A 25,147-nucleotide genomic window follows, 5' to 3' on the forward strand; every position below is an offset into this window, starting at 1 on the left:
ATAAAAATTTGTTTTAAAAATATGTTTTCCAGGATTCAGGCTTAAAATGATCGATCCACTTGTATTCTCTACACCACATGCATTATTCACAATAAGTAATATAACTATGAATCTACACGTTCTTTAGATTTCTCCCATCATAGGTGTGAAACAATAAATAGGAAAACATTTTATAAAATGCAAAGTAGGGATGTTAGGTACCACTATCGGACTTTTGATCACCCTCCTTAAGTACCATAGCTATTCTCCTGACAACTGGCACCTCTCAAAAGGATAGTATTTAGAGTTCATTCAATTTTGTTCTCTTTTGTTATGACTTGAAAATTCTTTCCTGCCTCTTACAACCATATTCAAAGATTAAAACTGTCACCACCATTTGACAAAACATTTGCTTGGACAGAGATGAATAATCATGGCATAATTTATATCTATGAAGGTGATCAACAATATCAGACAAACATTGTTAAGCATCTGAATTCAGCTCAGTGCTCCCAAATTTGTGTTCAGTAAAGTAACAAAATGCAAATAAATGAATATACATTATATCCAAATGAATGAAAATTCCCTGCTATTCAATAAACAAAGAACAAAAAAAGAAACTGTTAGCATCTGTGCTACTAAGGGGTTATGAGACACACCTTTCATTCACTGCTAGTGAGTGTATAAACTGAGCAGTATTTTTGAATGTGCACCTCACTGTATGTAAACCGTGTGTCCATGGAATTCTCCAGGCAAGAATACTGGACTAGATTGCCATTTCCTTCTATAGGGGATCTTCCTGACCCAGGGATCGAACCCGGGTCTCCTACATTGCAGGTGGATTCTTTACCATCTGAGCTACCAGGGAAGCCCGTATGTAAACTATATATCTCAGTAAAAAGAAAATTGAAAGATATCCATTATGATCACACTGGATGGACTATTTTAGTGCCACAAACAGGCCTTTCCTGTGCCACTGTCTCCTGGGCACCCTTCCCTCACCCAGTCCTGCATTTGGGTTGTTTCTCTGATGCCCTCAAGCTTCCCAAGTGGCTCAGATGGTAAAGAATCTGCCTACAATGTGGGAAACCAGGGTTTGATTCCTGGGTCAGGAAGATCCTCTGGAGGAGGAAATGGCAACCCAGTCCAGTATTCTTGCCCAGGGAATGCCATGGACAGAGGAGCCTGGTGAGCCACAGTTCATGGGTTCCCAAAGAGTCGGACACGACTGAGTGAACTAACACTTCCACTTTCTGATGCCCTCAGCTGCTCTTCCTACCTATACCCCAAGCCTGCTCAACCCTCACATCCCCCAAACCACTCATCTGCTTCCTTGCCTCTCTCCCCTGCTAGCCCAGAAGCCCCTGAAGGCCAAGATCAACCTTAAACGACAATTTAAGATACAGTGACCATATCTACATTTATATGGAACCAAGATAAACCAACTGTTTGCTGATTACTTTCCTGGGATGTGGCCATTGAATCCCAGGATTCATCAAGGAATCCTGAGATGTCAGCCCTTCAGAAGCAGATGTCATGAGACATAGACAGTGTTCTCAGATATGCTGGAATGGATCAGAAGATAATTCCTGGCTGTTAGCATCACAAGTGATTTTTTTTTAAGTTTTTTCTTATGTTAAATATTTTCTGCTTCTATATCAGAATAAAGGAGTTCTGCATAGAGAGGTCCATTGAAGGCATTAAAAGCATGTGAGATATTTTAAAATACAGCAGAGGTATTCATGAGCTACTTTTTTTTTCACTTTGCTACAGCTTTCCTTTTAAAGATGAAGACGTTAGATGTTACCATTTGAATACATTGCTAAGTAAAAAGCAGGGGGAAAAAAAAGTTAAAAGCAAACACAAGAATGGATTCCAAAATGTATTTTTCAAAGAAAAATTTCTTCAGAAATTAAAACATCTTTTTTTTTTTTTTTTGGCTTTACTATCACAGGAAGAAATAATTCCAGAACAGACCTCCCTTTCTTTCCATAAATACACAAAAAGCTTTATTTTGAAGCCAAAACAGTTGGAGATAGGAAAGTATATTTTGACAGAGTCCTGCAAAATTCTCTTCACTCACTTTCTAAAATCCTCCCAAGGCTGATCTAAGAAGCCCCGTAGAGCAAGCAAGACTAACAGTACAGCCAACATTCTGCCATTTAAATCAGGAAAATAAAAAGGGGGGACCTTTGGTAAACTAAGTTGTGTTAACTGGAAAAATGGTTACGCTTGACTATTTGGCAAACCACCATTGATGACACACATTGGATAAAGCTTAAAAATAAATCTTGTCAGGAAAGGAAACTCCACATATGCCCTCAATTATGTTCATATATTAAAAAGCAGAGACATCACTTTGTCAACAACAGTCTGGATAGTCAAAGCTATGGTTTTTCCAGGAGTCATGTACAGATGTGAGAGTTGGACCATAAAGAAAGCTGAGCACTGAAGAATTGATGCTTTTGAACTGTAGTGCTGGAGAAAATTCTTGAGAATCCCTTGGACAGCAAGGAGATGAAACCAATCATAAAGGAAATCAACCCTGAATATTCATGGAAAGGACTGATGCTGAAACTGAAGCTCCAATTCTTTGGCCACCTGGTGCAAAGAGCTGACTCACTGGAAAAGACCCTGATGCTGGGAAAGACTGAAGGCAAAAGGAGAAGATGGCAGCAGAGCACGAGATGGTTGGATGGCATCACCAACCCAATGGACATGAGTTGGAATAAACTCAGATACTGGAGGACAGAGGAGCCTGAGGTACTGCAGTCCATGGGATCACAAAGAATCAAACTCGACTTAGCAACTGAACAACAACAAATTCAGCTCACTTATCATTAACATTGAACAATTTAAGGTGCATCGTCTGTATCTCCACTTGGTCCTACAGCTCTTTATGTCGCCTAAATATAAAGGCATAGCCCCTAAAAGGTAAGCTATGGGAGATCGGCAGAGAGAAGCCTCTTTTCAGAAGTGTGAGGCAGTGGGGGTTCAGAGACATCTCAGAGTGGTTACCCCTCTTCCTGTGAAAGGCTGGGGTTGCCCTTTGTTTACTCCACTTGAATCTCAGCCAACTTCAGGGACTGGGAAGTCCACAGAGTAAAGAGGGAAATTCTGAGTGGCACTGAGGCCAGGTCCTAAAGGGACGCAACTTCTGTCGCTTTCTCTGGAACACCTGTGCTGGAGCCCTGAACTGCCCGCTTACAACCTGCCTTAGGGCTGCCATGCTGTGAGGAAGCCCCTAGCCCACAAGGAGAGTTCACAAGGAGGAGCCCTGAGACCATATGAAGGGAGAGCCTTGGCCAGCCCTCCCCCCAGCTGCCCCAGTGCTGCCTCCCCAGCTGCCCAGACCTCTCCCTCGCTTCTCAGACACCCCCCCTCAACTGCCCCAGGGCCTCTACTCCAGAAGTGCAGACCCCTCCCCAGCTACCCTAGCACCCTTCCCTTAGCTGCCCAGACCCTACCCGCAACTGCCCAGGGGCCCCTCCTCCGGATCACCTGCTCCAGCTGCTCCCCTGGCAATGGACTGCAGCCTGAGACACACCCATTCAGTCTTCCTGAAACCCTGACCCCCAGAAACAATCCCAGAAAGACAAAAAATGAATGCTGCTTCAAGCCATAACGTTTCACAGTGGTCTCTTACACAACAGTAGATAACTGGAAGAGACACTGCGAAGGGGAAAACAAAGTGAGATAATAAAAATGTGAAAACAAGAGACAGACATATCTCTGAGACTAGCAGCTTCACGGAGAACGGGACCAAAGAGATAAAAACGTCTGAAGGACAAGAATTCCTCGTGGCTTACTTCCAACTCATAAGGAGGGACTTGGTTTCTTCCAATCTGTTCATTTTGCCAAACAAACTCAAGAAAAACTTAGTATTTGAAATCGGTTGAGACCCATGTGAAGTAATACAAAATTGAAATAAAATCATTTTGAATAGATGCAAATACACAGCCATCGGTCATTTCGACCAGGATCTCCAGGAAGAATTTCTGCCTGACCTGTTTTAACAAACACCCAAGACTCATTTGTAATGAGAAGCTCCTATTTACATGCAACTCTTGTTCTAAAAGTCTTGCAAGGTTTTCTGCCTTGAGAATGCAAAATTTGCCTGTTCTTTTCTTGTTTACCTGTCAATGTGCTTAGCAAACACTTTACATTTGGATGATACAATGATAGACCTCAATCCAGCTCTTGCCAATTTTTCAGAAATTTGGGGGGAAAAAAACAACAGCAGACATCCAAATTAATGAGGTTTTATAAAACCCAGCACACAAGCAGCTCTTGTCTAAAGGTTTGCGTAAAACAAAGGCCCTTCTGTGATTATGTTCCCACAACAAAGTGCTACTTCCTAATTAAACCTACACAGAGTATAAAGCACTGCTTCAAAAAGCAGCCTTTATCTTCAATGCCATAGAAAATGTTTCCTCTTTTTACGAAACACACTTTGTCTTCTAAAGGGACATTACACATTTTTACTCACAAGTCGGGCCACTCTCAGGGAAAATTTTGCCCAGGTTGAAACATTTTTGAAGGGGATTACTAAACATTGATGCATTTTCCTGCTTCTTGACCAAAAATCACGTGAGGGGGCACCCAGATTTACCATGCAAGGAGTGTTGATACTCCGCCCCATTCCCAGGGGAGAGGACCCTGCTGGGTGACAAGACAAGAGGGGTTTAGGAAGAACCCAGACAGACGCTCCCAAGGCAGGAGGAAATTGTCAGAGTGCCTGCCAGTCTCCCCATGAAACCATAACAGAGAGGGAACAATCGTGGGAGACCAGAACAAAGGAGGGGAGACTCCCTGGACGGTGTGGAAGGAGATGGAAGTCACAGTGTCCAGCCCCAGGGGCAGCTGTACAGCCATGCGACTCTGGGCAAGCCAGTGGACCACACTCTGCACTGCTACCTCCTAATCTCCAAGGAGGGGGCCATCTCCTCTCCAGGACTATCAGAGATGAAATAATATGAACAAGAAAAAATGCTGTAGAGTCTACAAACTATACCTGTGTAGATACATGTATGTGTGTGTGTGTGTGTATATGAGATGGTTGGATGGCATCACCTACTCTATGGACATGAGTTTGAGCAAACTCTGGGAGATAGTGAAGGACAAGGAAGCCTCCCGTGCGGCAGTCCATGGGGTCACAAAGAGTCAGACACAACTTAGCGACTGAACAACAGCAGCAATATACACACACCTATATATACACACACAGTACATGAGTGTACAATACACAGGCTGAGCATTCATGTATATGTATTAATAGACTGAAGGCAAAAGGAGGCAAAGAGATTGAAGGCAAAAGAAGAAAAGGGTGGCAGAGGACGAGATGGTTGGATGGCATCACCAACTCAATGGATACAAACTCGAGCAAACTCCAGGAGATAGTGAAGGACAGGGAAGCCTCGCGTGCTGCAGTCCATGCGGTCACAAAGAGTCAGACATGACTTAGCGACTGAACAAGAAGAACATTAATAGATTCTATATGGTACATAGATAATATATTGTATATATTCTATATACACCATTACTAAACTCTATACTATTCTAAATTCTAAAATACTAAATTATATATATATTATATATAGATTATGTACTACATGTACTGTTTAATCTATATACTATGTATAGATTCCTTACTTATAACTGTATATATGAATACATGTATAGATCCCTCTACACAACAGGCAGTGAATGTTTCTTTTAAAAGAAATACTCAAAACTAACTAGAAACGTGCATTCTGAGCCTTGGAAATGATCTGGCCACACTGCACTCCTTCACTGGCATGTACTCTTTTTTCACTGAAACCTCAAGTTATTACCCATAACAGAGAAGCCACCAAAATGTCAGGCGTAAACTGTTGTGCAAATGATGGGTAAGCCCTAGAACAGGATGTTAGTGGAGCTTTAAAATGATTCATAATGATTTCAGTTATATTGAAAAATGATCATGCTATAAAGTTAAATAAAACATCAGGACACAAACATACGTGTCACAAACCTTAGCCAGCCAGAGGGTTGATATTGTCCAAGAATGCAGATAGTCATGAGTTCTACCCTTGAATTACTTCAACTCAGCCTCAGTTCATCATTTGTCAAAAGGAGCTAATGGGGAACCAGACTCATGTGTGATCATGAGGGTTCCAGGAGCCAGTTCAGGATGAAGGTGCTGCAGGACACCTGGCCCGGAGGAATAGGAAATAAAAACGCTAATTTCACTTCGCATGTTTTCAAGGTTCACCCATGCTGAAGCATATATATCACCACTGTTCCCTTTTTAAGGCAAAAGGATCCATTCGATGTAGAGAGCACATTTTGTTCATCCTTTCATTGTTGATAGACACCTGGTTCCTTTTACCTTCCAGCTATTGTGAATAGGCTGCGATAACACATGGGTGTTCGAATATAATATCATTTTGAATTCCTACTTTCAATTCCTCTGAGGCTCTATCTAGAAGTGGAATTGCTGGAGCATATGGAAATGCTCTGTTTAAGGATACTGTTTCCATAGTACTGCACCATTTGATGTTTCCAACCTGCCCTGCACAAGGGTTCTAACTTCTCCATACCCTCACCAATCCTTATTTTCTGTTTTTTTTTTTTTTTTTTTTTTATATAACAGCCATGTTGATGGGTATGAAGTGGTATCTCATTGTGGATTTTCATTTCCACAGTGTCAAAAGATGTTGAGCATCTTTTCATCGGCCCAGCATCCTAACATAGAGTATCTCACACTGGAAATCCTTGAGTTATTCAGTTGAAAAATACTACCATAGGAATCCATTTAAATATGTTTAATAGAATATATACAGTTTCATATAATTAACAACTAAAAGAATCCTGACAGTCATAAAATTCAAGATCTATCAAACGTGCATGCTCCCTATCTCAGAATGATATCTTTAAATTTTTAAGTTATCACAAAGGATCCCTGGCTTGTGTCAGTGGTAAAACACCATGGAACATATTCTTAAGTCACTGGACAGTGAGCAATAGTTTATGACTGGACACCATCCACGTGGTGGTGGTTTAGTCACTAAGTCCGACTCTTCTGACACCATGGACTGTAGCCTGCCAGGCTCCTCAGTCCATGGGATTCTCTAGGCAAGAATACTGGAGTGGGTTGCCATTTCCTCCTCCAGGACACCATCCAGGTATATGTTAGTTTTACATTTGTTAAGTGACTCATCAGTTTTTTCTTAAAACAATTCCTACAGATTGTTTTCTTTTTAAGTAAGACATTGCTAAGTATCTAACTGTAAATTCTAACATACGGTGAATCGATGAAAGAAATGAATCACAGGCATTATTTTAAAGAAGTAAAAAGATAAATTGAATCGTTCCTCCTGTAATATGTTACTAAGGCAGACACTCCACAGTTAAATCTTACTGCAAACCAAACAACATTTATGGACTTTCTGATAACACCACTTTCTATCTTTTCTTCAGTTTATCTTTCAGGTAACCAAACACTGTATACAGAAGCTAAAAATGCCATATTTTCTATAGCTGTCATCAACTAGAAAGTCAGGAACAGGATCAATGTCTTTGGCACTTGCCAACAGAATGAAGCTGACTGATTTGGTCATAAAACCTTGGAGCTGACATATTTAAGTTGCATGAACACATTTACAACATGAAGATGCTATGATCCTTGATAACATTAAGGTCTGCCTAATTTTACTTTAAAACCTGTACTTCAGAGCTTACATTTTTACAGAAGGGAAACAAAGCAGTTGATAGGTTATAGCTGATGGTTGGTTATCTTTTAATCCAGTTGTGAACCAAAAAAAGGAATGCAAAAATAAAGCACTGGTTCACAGTGATTCCACACTCACTGCCTCAGTTCTGCTGATGTCTGGGCATGCAAGACAAGCTTCTATAAATGTTAACAAGGAAGGGAGAGAAAGAGGAGGAAGAAAAGAGGAAGCAGACAGCTGTGGTCCCTGCCTTCATGGGGTGTATGATCTAGAAATTAACTAGCAGGTGGTGAATAGCTGGCCTGACAGAGAAACATACAGACTTTGACAACGGAAAAGTCATCAGAAGGTGTAACCAGTTTCACATTCTAAGAGTTGCATGTCAATGAGACCCAGGAAACAAGGATGAGAGATGGGAAAAAAAAGGAAACAGCATGACAAGGGAGTGATCCAGATGCCAATACCTAAGTGGGACCCAAAGATAGCCTTGCTTCTCATGAGACAACCAGCCCTGGATGCAACAGAGCAGCCAGGATTGCCAAGCATGGGTTCTGGCCAAAAATACTTCACTGGAATGTAATCAAGTATTATAGCTGAGTTTAGTTCATGAGAAATAAAGGACATAAAGGAACATATTAAAATCACAATGAAACCACTTGACAAATCCAGAATGTGGGATATTCTACAAGACAAAAAGCCTTGTGTTTTCAAAAACTGAATATCACTTTTTAAAAACAGTGTGTGCTAAGTTGCTTCAGTCATGTCTGACTCTTTGCAACTCCATGGATGGCAGCCTGTCAGGCTCCTCTGTCCACGGGATTCTCTAGGCAAGAATACTGGAATGGGTTGCTACGCCCTCCTTCAGAGGATTTTCCTTACCCAGGGACTGAAACCGCATCTCCTGTGTCTTCTGCATTGACAGGTAGGTTCTTTACCACTAGTAACACCTGGGAAGCGCCCCTCCCACCACCTCACCGAAAGGGAGAACAATTCAGGTAGAGGTTTAAGAAGCATAGTAATCAAATGCAATGTGTGTTCCTTATGGACCTTGGTTTGAAAAACAAAACCAAACCTATAAAAGACATCAGTGATTAAATCGGGACAACTGGATCTCAGTGAAGAAATAGTTACTAGGACATTGCTGTCCGCTTTGTTAGCTAATGGCACAGTGCCCATTCGTAACAAACGTCCTATTTTCTGAAGATACAAAAAACCTTGCATTGGTCCAATGTCACCATGACTGCAATTCACTTGGAAAGTGTTCCCAATGTGGCAAAATGTTTAAAAATCCCCGAATCTTGGGGGTAGTTATATGTGTGTCACAATAATACATTTGCTACATATTCAAAATATTTCACAATAAAAATAATAAATAAATATATCTGAGAAAGGTTTGCTCAGATATAACCATCTAAACTTTTTTTAAAAAAAACTTAAAGCACAGTAGAAATTTTATATTCTGCAAAAGATGAAGAAAATTCTGCTTATTTTGTTATTTAAAATTATCTTAATTTAGAAGCTTATCTAAAAACACTAGAATTTACCTGGTGTGCTGTGCTAAGTTGCTTTAGTCATGTATGACTCTTTGCAACTCCATGCACCATAGCCCGCCAGGCTCCTCTGTCCATGGAATTCTCCAGGCAAGAATACTGGAATGGGATGCCATTTTCTACTCCAGGGGATATTCCCGACTCAGGGATCAACCGGCAGGCAGGTTCTTTACCACTAGCGCCACCTGGGAAGCCCTAGAAGCCTATATAACTCTGTCCATGACTCGGTGTGAATACGACTTAAAGACCTAAAACTGAGGCCCCCGAATTCCTCAAGCTGATTCAGTCCAACTTACGGCAGAAGCTCTCCTGTTAGGAGAAGCCAAGATCGACAAATTGCAAGATAAAAGCAGTCGAACTTGGGATTTGAAGTTTCTCTGTAAAATGTCCAGCTGTTAATTTGGCCAAACTCACATAGTATCACATTCCTAATAATGAAAATGTTGTACTTTTTTCCCTCAAAGAAGGAAAACACATTGAAAAGATGATGAGAAAACCAACATTTCCTGCAGAAGCATCCTTACCACTTAAACAAGGACGAAAAAAAAAGCCAAGGCAAAAGGGGGGATTTTGCTCTTTTCCTTTAGGTTGATTTGAAAAGGCAAAGGCATGTCATATTAATTAAGGATTTGTGGTGAAAACGCCCAGATGTATTATTTTAGTTACGTGATTCTATGAACCTGAACTTGGAAAATGTCTCTCAGCTTCACATCTTACTACCTCACTTACCATTATGATTAGAGCTCAAAAGTTCCTTACACGTGAACAAACACAGTATTGTCTTGCTTTTACTTAAAATTCTGCATATTTTGTGATTTCCCTGGTGGCTCAGATGGTAAAGAATCTCCTGCAATACAGGAGATGTAGGCTCGATCCCTGAGTTGGGAAGATCTCCTGAAGAAGGGAATAGCTGCTCACTCCAGTATTCTTGGCTGGAGAATTCCATGGCCAGAGGAGTCTTTGGGCTACAGTCCATGAGGTTACAAAGAGTTGGACATGATAGAGTGACTAACACTTTCATGTTTCACTCATTGAAAAAATTATGATTCTTCATCATGAAATCTCCAAAATTCATACTCTACACCTTTTGAACGAGTTTTCTCTTTCATTGCGTATTTCCCATGATACTGAGGAGTTCTGACCCAAGAGGAACAGAATGGAAATAAATAAGAAGGCTATGTTATGGCTTTTCCAGAGAACTGAAATAGAAATTTGACAAAAGCTGCCACCTTTCTTTTTCATCCCTTTCACTCAGATTTCTTTCCTTTTCTTTCCTTTCCCTAGAAATATTTGGGGCAACCAGGGCTCACATCGTATTTCGCTCCATTCTCCTGAGTGGTCTTGAGCAAAGCTAGGGAGATACACATGTGATCTAAGCCAATTAAACCCTGCCTTTCCTAGCTGGTGCTGAAGGCTTCCTCACTGAGCACTGGGGTGCTCACAGCTCTCATACACAGCATCAAAGAGAGTCCAGAGGTTTAATGCCTTCTCCTTCTGTTTCCAAGCCTTATTTTCTACACAGAACCCTTTACTAGAGCTGCATGGTGAAAACAGTAAGATAATAAGTTTGAAAGGCAGCAAATGGATGTGTTTTGTGCCCCCAGCAGCTGTGTGTGTGTGGACACTGGGTACCATTTGTCAAGGCATCACGGGTGGATGGATGATCAGCATCCTGACACAGTGTCCAAGAACATCAAACCACATGGGAACAATTCTATTCATCACCCCAAGGATACCTAGGCATGATAAATGTGACAAAAACCAGTACCAAGGACAAACTCTGTGTTTCACTCAAATCCATCAAGTGAAAAAACAGTGAGACCAGGATGTAAACATGTTAGGAAACAAGTGGACTTTCCTTGTGTATAAAAAGCATTTAAAAGACGCTTGCTCCTTGGAAGAAAAGCTATGACAAACCTAGTGTATTAAAAAGCAGAGACATCACTTTGCTGACAAAGGTCCAGATGGTCAAAGCTATGATTTTTCCAGTAGTCATGAATGGATGTGAGTTTTGGACCATAAAGAAGGCTGAGCGCTGAAGAACTGATGCTTTCAAACTGTGGTTCTAGAGAAGACTCTTGAGAGTCATTTGGACAGCAAGGAGATGAAACCCAATCCTAAAGGAAATCATCCCTGAATATTCATTGGAAGGACTGATACTGAAGCTGAATCTCCAATATTTTGGCCACCTGATGCAAGATGCCAATTCATTGCAAAAGACCTCGATGCTGGGAAAGACTGAGGGCAGGAGAAGGAGACAGAGGATGAGATGGTTGGATGGCATCACTGACTCAATGGACGTGAGTTTGAGCAAACTCCAGGAGATGGTGAAGGTCAGGGAAGTCTAGTGTGCTGTGGTCCATGGGGTCACCAACAGTCAGACACGACTTAGCGACTAAACAACAACAATGTGAGATTACAACCCAGCCACCCACCGCCTCCTGCAGCACCTCCAGCCTCACCCACCTGCCTCAGGTCCAGCGTGATCGTGACCCAGTGGTACTCTCTCCCGTTCTGGATACTAGGACTCTGCCACCAGTTATTGGTACCGTCGATGGCGTTGGATATCGGATGCCGTTCTGTTGAAGGAAAACAAAAAACCCGCTACGCTCTCAGATTGTGGTTTAAGGTTGTTAACTCCTAAACTGTAATACAGTGGAAATGAACAGCGGTAAGGAGAACACAGGCCCGTGGCTTCCTAACAGAAGTCTCCAGTAATCGTTTAGGAAGGGGTACGTTCCCACGGGGGCCCCACTTGCCTTTGGGGTTGGCGCTGCTGCCGTCGCAGACCCGGCACTGGGCATTGCGCATGGCCCGCCCAGGCACATGCTCCACCAGCTTGCAGTACGTCTCTGGCCCCTTCTCCCCGCAGGTCGCATTGGTGCTGATGTGTGCATTGCTGGCAAGGTTGAGGATGGCAGGGAACAGGCCTGAAAGTCAAAGTCACCAGATCAGCTCAGCCACTTGAAACCACAGGTCATATCACTGCATCTCACTCTGCTGGTGAAGCAGAAGTGTTAGTCACTCAGTCATGTCTGACTCTTTGCAACCCCATGGATTGTAGCCCTACAGTCTATGTAGGAGCCCTACCAGCCTCCTCTGTCCATAGCATTCTTCAGGCAAGAATACTGGAGTGGGTTGCCATTCTCTTCTCCAGGGGCTCTTCCCAATCCGGGGATCGAACCTGGGTCTCCTGCATTTTGGCAGGTGGATTCTTTACCATCTGAGCCACAGAAGATGGCCAATTTATGGTCACCAAAGGGAAAAGGGTTCTTTACCACTAGTGCCACCTGGGAAGCCCAAGTACATTAAAAAAAAAAAACAAAACTCACCCTGCATCTGTTAATAAGAAAATAATAATAATAACTTACTAGGTAGTCTTCCAAAGACTTTCCTCGTAAAACAGAGCTACCCTAGTGGTTCTACAGGCTACTCTGGTGGCTCAGTGGTAAAGAATCCACTTTACCACTGGGTTCAATCTCTGATCTGGGAAGATTTCCTGGAGGAGGAAATGGCAACCCTCTCCAGTATTCTTGCCTGGAAAATCCCATGGACAGAAAAGCCTGGCAGGCTACAGTTCATGGGGTTGCAAAGAGTTGGACACAACTGACCTACTAAAAAACAACAGATTAGCAGTTCTATCCTAGGAGAACGACTCTAATCAAATCAATAAACTCTTAGTTTCTCAACAGAAAATAGTCATAGAATATTGTATTCTAGAGTATTACTCTTAATTTTGAAACATAGCAGACTTACACAGTATACTAGGTATAAACATGTTTTTTCATTTTTAACTTAAAGTTGGTCATTTTTATCACATGCTTTTGGGATTTCCTAATTAAAAAGGCTTAATGAATAAAACAGATGTACTTTTATGTTTAATTATGCAGTTCCTCAATTTATTCTTTTTATCAACCAGTAGTTAAGACACATATTTTATGCAATAAAATGATCTAATTCTTAAAGTGACACATAATTCTTGGGAATGCTACTTAATTGGGGGGAGAAGCTGATACTTATTGTTTTTGGTACTGAGGTAAATATTAATTTTCTCCTTCCTTTATGACCACAATATTCTAGTAATCTGGTTTGAATGTATATTATGAACTGACAATTTAAAATACAATAAGTTTGAAACTGTGGAGTCACATGGAAAGAGCTGCAATGGAGTTTTCTGGGCTCTGGGTCATGTCTGTGCATTTAGATTTGCAGTACAATCAACCCTCTCCATTCCCTTCCCACAGACCAGCCAAGCGAGGAGAAGAAAAAAGGTCACAGGAACTTAGTTAACAATGCATTTCTCTGTCAACAAATCCTTTACCAGCTAACTCTAAAAATGTTCTCACTTTCTCTTTTTTTCCTCCCCCTTCAGTTGCGAGACTCAAGAGAACTGCCCACTTCCTGCTCGGGGCTCCCCCGACCCTGACCTACAAGAGCCTTGAGTTACCGAGGGAGTCGGGGTCAGTAGGGCACCTGCTTCTCCATTCAGGAGCCTACACTCTGAGTCACTGAGAAAAAGAAGTTTAAGCTGTGTGAATATCAACATAATTTCAGTGAATAATAGCTTAATTGTAGGAACCGACAACAGGTTGTTCTTGCACTACACAGGTTTTAGAGCATCCGCGTGCCGGCTCAATTGCTCAGTCATGTCCGACTCTTTGCTCTTTGCGACCCCTTGGGCTGAAGCCCGCCAGCCTCCTCTGTCTGTGGGATTTCCCAGGCAAGAATACTGAAAAGGGTTGCCATTTCCTCCCCCAGGGGATCTTCCTGACCCAGGGATCGAACCCGTGTCGCCTACATTGGTAGATGGGTGCTTCTCTGGTTGGCATTGTAAAGACACTCCTAAGCAAAAGAAAGAGAAACCCCTTCGTTAGCATGACTAATTTCAAAACTCTGTAGTGGTGCATTTGCCTTTTGCTAAAACTAAATCTTTATTCTCAGATAAGCTCATGTTTGGGGGGAAAAATTCACTAAAAATTATTCTTTACTTACTACATTTGCTCTCATTCCATGGTTCTAGAATAATTATTATTCCTCACTGTCTATGACCACAGCTGTGAGAGGATGAAAGAAAGCTGGAAATTTGCACTGGAGGAAGCATGTTTGAAAAAGTTTTTAAAAATTCCTCAGGTTGCTGAATGTTTTCAAAGACTACCGAAATACTTCAGTATTTCAGATCTCAGAGAACTTTACTCAATGGTCTGTGGTGACTTAAATGGGAAGGAAATCCAATAAAGAAGGAATATATATATACCTCAGGGCTTCCCTGGTAGCTCAGCTGGTAAAGAATCCGCCTGCAATGGGGGAGACCTGGGTTCCATCCCTGGGTTGGGAAGATCCCCTGGAGGAGGGTATGGCAACTCACTCCAGTATTCTTGCTGGAGAATCCCCATGGACAGAGGTGCCTGGCAGGCTACAGTCTAGGGGGTTGCAAAGAGTCAGACAAGACTGAGTGACCAAGCACAGCACAGCACATACGTACCTACAGCTGATTCACTTTGCTGTACAGCAGAAAGTAACCCAACATTGTAAAGCAACTACACTCCAATAAAAATTAATTTTAAAAAACTAGCACTAAATACACTAACAAAAGACTACTGAAGTATTTCAATAAAGAACAACTAACATGAGCTTCAAGTAGGAGGAGAAATAGGAAACTGAAGGGTGAGGTAGGGCATTGGGATCAAGAATCCACCAAGAATAAAAGTTTGATTTATACATAAAAATCGAAAGCAGAATGAGGACTGTAGCTGGCACATGGATCACAGTTTCCCATCACCTGGCCGTGCACTTGATGCATGAGACAACTGTACACTTTTGTCAGGAGACATTATTTACTTTAGCTAATGTTACCGTGATTCGTACTTTTGCCCTCATTCGGGACACACAATGGATTCATTTTTTCATCCTATGTTTAACCAGTGGCTAAAGACTTCATAATGCCAAACCCATCAAGCGTGAAATAAATTCTTTCTCACTCACCAGCAGTTTTTTAAAATTATTTTTAAATTGGAGTATAGTTGCTTTATGATGTTGTGTTGGTTTCTGCTGTACAGCAAAGTGAGTCAGCTATAAACACACATATACCCCCTCCCTCTAAAGCCTCCCTCCCACCACCCTGCTCAACCCCTCTAGGGCGTCACAGAACGCCGAGCTGAGCTCCCTGTGCTGGACAGAAGCTTCCCACTAGCTAGCGGTTCTACACATGGTGGCGTATATATGCCAACATCACTCTCCCAGTTCTTCCCCCCACCCCCCGCTCCTGTCCACTCTCTACATCTGCGTCTCTACGCGTGCCCTGCAAATAGAATCATCAGTACCATTCTTCTGGATTCCACATATACGCGTTAACATACAGTATTTTTTCTCTGACTTCACTCTGTATGACAGATACTAGACTTTACTTTTTAACTCTCTTTCTTCACAGTCTGTCTCCTGAGAAACCTGCACGTGTGTCAAGAAGCAACAGTTAGAACTGAATGTGGGACAGCTAACTGGTTCAAAATTAGGAAAGGAGTATGACAAGGCTGTATATTGTCACCCTGCTTATTTAACTTCTATGCGGAGCACATCAAGTGAAATGCCGGGCTGGATGAATCACAGGCAGGAATCTGGAAGAAATACCAATAACCTCGGATATGCAGATGATAAAACTCTAATGATAGAAAGTGAAGAGGAACTAAAGAGTCTCTCGATGAAGGTGAAAGAGGAGAATTTTGGAAAAGCTGGCTTAAAATTCAACATTGAAAAAAAACTAAGATCACGGCATCTGGTCCCATCACTTCATGGCAAACAGAAAGGAAAAAGTGGAAGCAGTAACAGATTTTATTTTCCTGGGCTCCAAAATCACTGCGGACAGTGACTGCAGCCAGGAAATTAAAAGATGCTTGCTCCTTGGAAGAAAAGCTACAACAAACCTAAACAAAACCAGTGTATTCAAAAGCAGAGACATCACTTTACCAACAAAGGTTCGGATAGTCAAAGCTATGATTTTTCCAGTACAGATGTGAGAGTTGGACCATAAAGAAGGCTGAGTGCCAAAGAATTGATGCTTTCAAATTATAGTGCTGAAGAAGACTCTTGAGAGTCCCTTGGACAGCAAGGAGATAAAACCAGTCAATCCTAAAGGAAATCAACCCTGAATATTTATTGGGAGGACTGACATTGAAGCTCCAATCCTTTGGCCACCTCGTGGGAAGAGCTGACCCACTGGAAAAGACCCTGTTGCTGGGAAAGACTGATGAAGGCAAAAGGAGAAGAGGGCACAGAGAATCAGATGGTTAGATAGCATCACCGACTCGATGAACATGAATTTTAGCAAACTCTGGGAGATAGTGAAGGACAGAGAAGCCTGGCATGGTGCAGTCCATGGGGTCGCCAAGAGTCGGACAAGACTTAGTGACTGAAAAACAACAAACAATTTAATCACTGATAGCTGTTACAAAAAGTATTAAAATATTTTAGAGATTCTAAGGTCCTTTCCAGCACAGTGGGGAAAAAAATAGGTGGGAGAGAAATACCTCACAGGGGCTTGAGAAAGTCAAACCCCAGCCCCTGGGAGTTTGCCATTTAACACCCTTAACTTTTTTTCTCACACGGGGAGATGAAAAAAAATCTAATCTCAGAAAACCCAGAGGGGGTGGTGGGCAAAAGGCCTTGGAAGCATTTTCCAGTGTCCATTTCCATGGCAATGGGCTGGAGGTGTCCTTGACAAAGGCAGAGTTTCTCACTGTAAGATAAACAAGTCATGAAGACCTTGGCCCGAATATTGTAACAATTTATCAGGACTGCCTCCTCCTCCCACACAGGTTCCTTCATGCTTTTGTTTCATGATACCATGAGTTTTTATTCAACACCCAAGTTTAGTAGAAGAGACCATAGCTACAATTCATTCATTAAGAGGTTTTCTCTTTTGTTGCCACAAAACTGAAATTGAAGGATAGCAATTTAAAAGCTTTTTTTGATCAAAATCATGATTGCACACAGGCAAAGCACAACATTCACGGTTATTTTTTAATTTCAAATCATTCGTATTACCCTGGGAAGGCACTGCCTTTTCCCCTCCTTCCAAATTCTTACAGGAGGGAATTCAGCTTATTTTGTTGTTCAGTCGCTAAGTCATGTCTGACTCTTTGCAACCCCATGGACTGCAGCGTACCAGGCTTCCCTGTCCTTCACTATCTCCTGGAGTTTGCTCAAATTTGTGTCCATTCAGTCAGTGAATTCAGCTTAACATCAAAACACAAGTGCAGCTTTTGAGTGGGAAAATGAACAACTCTGCAGAATGAAAATGAAGTTATTTTTGTTGTATCATTGATCATGTCTGCAATGTTTATATTATTTGCTTAAATACCTAAAAACATCAATTAATTTAACATTTTCTGACCAGCCATTGCTTCCAAAGACCACCAACCCTTCAAGGTCTTAGCAGTCTTAGTAATTTTCCCCCCTTCGTCTGCCATTTCTGAGCTCTATCACATAGATTTCACTTATTTATGCTTTAAGTTCTGGCATTCTCTTTATGTTCCAATGGCTACTTCATGGGCATGCAGTCGCCCTTGGTTTAAAGCTCTGTCAAAACTGTCTGGAAGTTTTTCGTCATTTAAACAAGGACCCCCCCCCCCCACTTTTCATTTCTCATCAACTCTCGTAAAATGACGTATCTGGTTCTGGATGTGCCTCCTGAATGCGTCAATCAAGGACTGTCCTCGGGAGCACCCAGGGACCTCTGGTCAAACCACTTGGCTGTGGAGACGCCCAATGCGTCACCATCTCTCACACCAGAACCATGACCCCGAGGAGGTTGCATCCACCAGATGACAGCTCCACTTAATCCAGAACATACCTAGAGGGACAGCTTACAAACAACGCAAGCATTTGCCATATCTTCCACCTGAGACCAACAACAGACAAATAGACTTGATACCCAGGGTAAACACCCCAATCAAAAGTCCAGAGTCATGTTATCTTGGTATTGACCTCACTGGGGGTGATAACGCTGCATTTTCTGAGTTCTAGCACCATTATTTTTTCAATGGTAAACTGAAAAAAACAATAGTACTAGTAGGGATTGGGCTGCCTCTTTATCCAGAAGGTGTGTGCTAAGTCCCTTCAGTCATGTCGACTCTGTGCGACTCTATGGACTGTAGCTGCCAGGCTCCTCTGTCCATAGGGGTTCTCTGGGCAAGAATATTGGAGTGGGTAGCCAGGCTCTCCTCCAGCAGATCTTCCCGACCCAGGGATTGAACCCATGTTTCTTACATCTTCTGCACTGGCAGACAGGTTCTTTACCACTAGCTCCACCTGGAATACATACACTTAATGTGATCACTTTTCTTATTTATTTTTTTAAAGCTGTTACTGAATCAAGGATGTATATGAGAGTAGTGGTGGTCACTGTCTCCAGTTCCTGGCCTCACACTGGCTCTTCACTCAACTGCAGTTCAGATTCTATTCCTTAAATCACTCAAAGGGCCCTTGTCAAGGTCTCCATTCCCCAGCATGAGGTTCACTGGGCCCCACAATAGCTTCTGTAAACAAGGGCTTTTCTCTCTGTCTTTAAGCCCCTCTCCCTTGGCTCTCTCACGCTGCAGACTCCTAGTCTGTCCCTCTGTTACAGTGGCTTGCTGGCCATCTCTGCCAGTGATCCAGACTCTCCTGTGACCTGATGTCCCAAGAAAAAGCAGAAGAGGCAGGTCCCCCCAACAAGCGGATCCTCAGGGGGAAGCAGGAAGGTGTGTACTTTGCCCCAAAGCTATTTCCAAACACAAGAGAAGTAACACAAAGAATACGGGCTTGAGGACAGAGACTTGGGTTCTTCATCCCATGTGCCCAGCGCTTCCTTGTTGAATACAACCAAGCCCCACGTGGGTAAGGACAGAACAGGGCATCAATCATGTGGGAAGTGAACCCACTGGGCTCTGGAATGAGCGGAATCTTAACAGTGGCTGAAATAAAAAATGTACAAGCCTCCCAGGGGAAGGTGTGGGACCTTCCACATTTCCCCAAACCAGTCCCCCACCCCACAACCCCACCCCCCACCAGCAAGCATCACACAACCTGGGCCAAGATAGAAAAATGCTCTAGCTCCCAGTGATGAAGACACAACAGGAAAATGACGCTACGAGATAAATGAATGTGACTGAGGTGGAATGAATAGAAGATGACCCTTGGCATCCACAATTGTGATCCTTATCCTTGAGCTCTGCAGGAGATACTTGAAATTCATTCTGGGCTCAGCTGGGCAGAGAGAGAGTTCAAGCAGAACTTCTCAAACATTTATCAAATCACCCAGAGATCTTGTTACAAATGCAAATATTCTGCAGGGCTGGGCTGGGCTGGGGCTAAGCTTCTTCATGGTTCAGTATCTCCCTGGGGCTGCTGCTCTGACTTCAACAGATAAAATGATCTCTTGGGATGTTTCCAGCTCTAACACAACGGGATTGGTTAATTTGGCTGAGGCTTGGCACAAAGTTCATCAGACTGATGAGTAAGATCACGCTTCCCCCAGAGTGTTCTGTCACTATTTAACCAGAACTCTAGATTCCCCGTCCTATATTCACATCTTGGAGACCTTGGAAAACTAATTTTAGAGGGAACTGGGGGGCCTTGGTTAAAACCAAGGTTTTGGGCTTACTGTAAAAAAGGAAAAAAGGTCAAGGCCTCCAAACTGAAAGATGTAACATAGGAACAAGGTCCCCTTTGCGTCAACCAGGCGAGCTATTAAAGCAAACCAGGGTCTGAGTGGTGCTGCCCCTGGTGAGTTCATCCATACTGAAAGCGATGCTGCTGAAGGCACAGTGTAAGGCTTCAGGGACGTTAAATTGTAAAGAAGTTTACGTACCCTCCCTGCCTAATGCTGACAGAGATCCAGCCCTCTCAGCCCATCCTGTCCTGATGCTGCTGGTCTTCTGACCCACTGTCTTTTCATGGAGGCCTGGGGAGGGCCCTGCACAGCAGGGAGGAGGGGGCGGGCCAGAGGGGACAGCATGGCAGAGGACATCCCCTGACCACCCTGGGATCGTGCATTCGAGCTTCCGGGAGACAGTCCAGATCTAGGTGACAGATGAGAGGAGAGAATCTTAGCAAAACAGGGCCATTCTCAGAAGGAAGGGACGTCTTCCCATCGTAGTGAGCACCCCTTGTCTGATTAAATTTAAGATTTCTCAAGTTATTTTTTGGAAAAGACCTTGATGCTGGGAAAGACTGAGGGCAGGAGGAGAAGGGGGCAACCAAGGATGGTTGGATAGCATCACAGACTCAATGGACATGAGTTTGAGCAAACTCTGGGAGACAGTGAAGGACAGAGAAACCTGGAGTACTACAATCCACGGGGTTGCAAAGAGTCAGACATGATTTAGCAACTGAACAACAACAATAATATTAATCTTCTTTCATTTTAAAAATTCTTCCCTATATATTCATTATGATAATACAGTCAGGGAAAATTTAGTCTATTTCTGCACATTCAGTTCAGTTCAGTTGCTCAGTCATATCCGACTCTTTGCGACCCCATGAATCGCAGCACACCAGGCCTCCCTGTCCATCACCAACTCCCGGAGTTCACTCAAACTCACATCCATCAAGTCCATTTCTGCACATTAGCAATGAGGAAATCGAGACCCAGCCTGGACCACATAAATAGGTAACTCTCAAATAGGCCACATTTATGTACAACTTCTCTTTTTTCTTGAGTATATCTGACTTACAGTGATTCAGGTATATAGCAAAGTGATTCATTTATACATATATTAATACTTATGGGCATCAGAGAAGGACCAGATCAGCTCTCCATACATCCTAGACTTTTTACTGAAAAAGAATAAAACACTTAAGAAAAATTAACAAAGGGAATTCAAGACCAATACACTGAACTATGAAACATTTCTGAGAGAAATTAAATCATATCAAAACGAATGATATCAAAATGAATTCATTATAATTATTTCTTATACATAGACAGGAAAACTCAATGTTGTCAGACAGCACTTCTCCCCAAATGGATCTATAGAATCACTCTAATTCCTACCAAAATCCTAGCCATCTCTTGTAGAAATTGACAAGCTGACACTAATGGAAATGCAAAGGACCTAGAACTGTCAAAGCAATTTCGAGAAAGTCAACAGTGTGGAATGATTTACACCCCCTAGTTCAAAACTTACTACAAAGCCAAAGGAATCCAGACAAAGTTACCTTAGGAATAGACACATGGATCAACGAAGCAACAGAGAGTCCAGAAATATATATTGAAAATCTAGCCAATTCCTTCAAATATTATTTCTGAATTATTTGAACACTGAATTTGAAATCATGTCATTTACAGAAAACCCTCTTGTGCACAAATTTTCAGGGAATGTTTGACCACGGAAAAAGAGGTACAACTCAACTCGGTCAATGATAATGGTTAAGACAAACCAACAAAGTGCGAAGCTCTAAAGGCATACTAGATGTTCTGCTCATATTTCTGGAGAGAATGGGCCATTCTTTCATTCAGTAATAAGTGATTTTTATCAAACAAACATCCATCTGTGACATAAATTCTGTGCGCCTTTGTTCTGTTCCTGAGAAGACCAGGCTGGCTTAGACCCAAGAGCCTGGAGGGGAACAGCTGTCTCCCACTTAAACAACATCCTCCACACGCAGGCAGGTAGAGTTCTTTTGAACAAAAACTCTACATAAAAACATAACTCCAAGAGATGGCCAACAAATGCCACCAAGACGGAAGTCAATAGAGTAGTCACTGTCTTTAAACTAAAAGAAAACCCCGTGCAGTAGAAATACCCAGCGTTTTTAACCAGAACTCTCTATTTTCAGTGACATCATTTCACTGCAGGAACTTGGGCGACGGTGGTGGTCAAGGCATTCAGAAACAAAAATTCCTCCAAATTTGAGCTGAGGCACACAGGTAGTAGGATTCCTCAGGTACTTCTCGTGCCTGCTTGACTACAGCTCTGGGGATTCAAGGACCACTGGCCACCACAGTGTGGAACATTCTAGAAACTCATTACATTTTTGAATATGTAAGGTTATGTGGTGTGTGTGTGTGTAGTGTGTCTGTTGTATATGTGGGGGGTGATGGGGTTGGGGATGTAGAAAGAAGAATGGCTCTTATTTTGCTGGTGGAGCTAGGAGGGAAGTCATAAGCCAAACACTGAAAAGAACTCCTAAAAATGCAAATGACTAATCCTCACCTGAGACCACAGAAGCTGTAATCCCTGGGGCTGGGGCCTCCACACTGATGTGATTAAAATCAAATGTGCAGCCCAGAGAGAAAATGTCTGTATTAACTGTACCCTCTCTGTGAGGGCTCAGGGGAGTCACCAAACAGGTGAGCTGTGTGTTTCCATGACAGAAAAGATGCCTGGAGGAGTAGATGTCACTCAACAGGAAGTTTGGTGAGGAAGCCACCAGGAGCTCAATTTCCCTGCCTGCCCATTCCTTGCCCACCACTGGGCTGCAACATGAATTTATGTGACTGGAAGCAAGCAAAATATAGACACTAATTTCCACTGGTGCTACTTGAATCTCCCAACCATTCCTCCACCATAATTTCTCACAGAGAACATTTCTTTCTAGATATGCACTTGGACTTCCTCCATCAAGAATGTCCACTCGGAATCAAAATGAGGAAAGCCGCTGAGAACAAGGACCACAGGACACATCCTGACTTGGGGCCTGGCTGGTGGAGGATCCACTACATGTTCAGTCCATGAAGCTGAGCAGGTACATGAATGGGCAAACACAGGGGGAAAAGGAGAAAAACTGACTAGAAATGACAACAATCCCACAAGAAAACATTACTCCACAGCCCAAGAAGGTATCGAGGACTTTATGCCAGCTCCCTTACAACAAGAGCAGTGGAGTTCCCAAAGACACTTCACAAGGTCATGAATATCTCGAACTCTCCCACCTCTAAACTTCTAGAGTGAACAAAAGTATTGCCACGAAGTCAGGGCAGAGGTGTAAAGAGCTGGAAAAACTAGACTGTGGAGAAAAACAAAGACAGAAACGCCGGAGCTGGAGATTTAGAAGGAAGGGGCTGAAGGATGGACAATGGGAATTTTGAGGATGGGAAAGAGTGCCCACCACTGGACAGAGCAACAGGGACAGGAAGTACACCAAGTGGCAGAGAGAGTTCTGGAGACAACTACTTAAATTAGAATCCCAAAGGCCTATCTTGAAGGCTGATTGTAAAATTCCTTCCACCTCTGGCATCCAAACAGGAATAAGGTTTCCGTCCTACTAGAAGTCCTAACTCCCTCATGTGATAGTCATCTCAACAGCCAGTGATCATCTGCAGTGTCATAAAGAGGAACAAAGGCCAAAAAATCAGGGACCTTTTAAACGTATTTAATTTTTGGCTGTACCTTAGGCACTATGGGGTTCCCTGGTAGCTCAGTGGTAAACAATCTGCCTGCAATGCAGGAGGCCTGGGTTTGATCCCTGGGTCAGGGGGACCCCCTGGAGAATGGAATGGCAACCCACTCCAGTATTCTTGCCTGGAGATTCCCAGAGACAGAGGAGTCTGGTGGGTACAGTCCATGGGGTGGCAAAGAGTCAGACACGACAGAATGACTAACACTAACACACTAGGGGCCTCAGTTCCCTGATCAGACATCAAACCCACACCCCCTGCATTGGAAGACATAGTCTTAACCACTGGACCACCAGAGACCTTTTTAAAGGAAGAAACAAAAATGGAGAGGGACGATTTGGATAAGGAGAATACAGAAAAAAAAAAAAAAAAGAAAGAAAGGAATGGAAGATGAAACCAAGGCAACCAAAAGAATGCCATCAACTGGGAGAAACAGGAAAAGTAGTCTTTGGAGCAGGAAAGAATTCATGTGCTGGGCCTGAGATAACAAGATAATCACTTTTGTTGAGTAAAATCCTGCCATGACAAAGAGATTAGAAGACATTTAAACGTAGGATGTACAAAAATCAGTGTTGTGGGGTGAGGTCTTCTCCTTTCTGAAGGTCGCCTCTTAACTAAACAGGATCTGCTCAACTTAAGCATCTTCTTTAACATTGTAGAGTTTCCTGAGGCTCTGGCAGGAAGTTACAGAACAATGAAACAAAATGCAGGAAATCTTTCAGGGAATGGGAAAAGATGGGCACTTCCCAGAAACACTCTGGAGCTAAATCTGACATTCCCACCAGCAAGACAGGAGGCTCTCTGGCACAAGAGCTGGAGTCACACTGCCCACTGGGCCAGATCAGACTTCAAAGATAAGTTCAGGAATGAAGAGATGCAGGCTTCAGATGGTTGAATCAAAAAAGGGGGAGAAAAAAAAATGCACATACACGCTGAAAATAGGATCTGATGTGTCTTCACGGCATCTTTTCTGGATTAACCTCTGAAGTAAATGCTCACCTAGGCAGAAAGCTATCCACCACGCTGGTCTGGAATCTCACTGCTCCCATTGTCTATCTTCTGCCTCCAAGCAAGACATAAAATGGGAACAAGCTGTCCCAGAGAAAGCTCTCACCATCCAGCCTCCAGAAAACACTCTTGGGGGAAGGGTCTGTGCCGCGAAACGCTGGCTGTCACCCTCAGTATACAGGACGTGAAGATCCAATGAACCTAGCCGGAGTGTGGCATTTTACACTGAAATAGCTCCCTGGCAGGCATGTCCCAACAGAACCCAAGTTCTTGACCTTACCTAAATTACTTCAATAAGGGAGCTTCCCCCCTCTCCCCCATTATTTTTGAAATACATTTATTTACTCAACTGTGCATGGATACACGTTAGTATTTTAGCAATAAAAAAAGTAAAAGAATTATTTGCAAGCATGGAAGTAGGCTACATACACCCTGCTAGAGAAACTGTCGCTTATCTTGTTCACCCTAACATTTCTGAGGAATATCACTAACAACTTCAGCTAAGATCTCCGAGCAGTTTTCTC

The 25,147-nt window shown here is 42.8% G+C and overlaps 1 protein-coding gene across 2 annotated transcripts in view; it reads right to left on the reverse strand.

Moving 5' to 3' along the window:
• The window catches only part of LAMA1 (laminin subunit alpha 1), a 125,361-nt gene that overhangs the window by 95,066 nt on the left and 5,148 nt on the right, over positions 1-25,147 (reverse strand). For both annotated transcript variants that reach the window (XM_070778924.1, XM_070778923.1), the window contains exons 2-3: positions 12,001-12,171; positions 11,708-11,820 (exon numbers count right to left, since the gene is read on the reverse strand). In XM_070778924.1, coding sequence (XP_070635025.1) covers positions 11,708-11,820; positions 12,001-12,171 — 284 coding nt within the window. The remainder of the gene's footprint in view (positions 1-11,707; positions 11,821-12,000; positions 12,172-25,147) is intronic.

This window comes from Bos indicus, chromosome 24, assembly GCF_029378745.1.
Source record: "Bos indicus isolate NIAB-ARS_2022 breed Sahiwal x Tharparkar chromosome 24, NIAB-ARS_B.indTharparkar_mat_pri_1.0, whole genome shotgun sequence".
NCBI lineage: Eukaryota > Metazoa > Chordata > Mammalia > Artiodactyla > Bovidae > Bos > Bos indicus.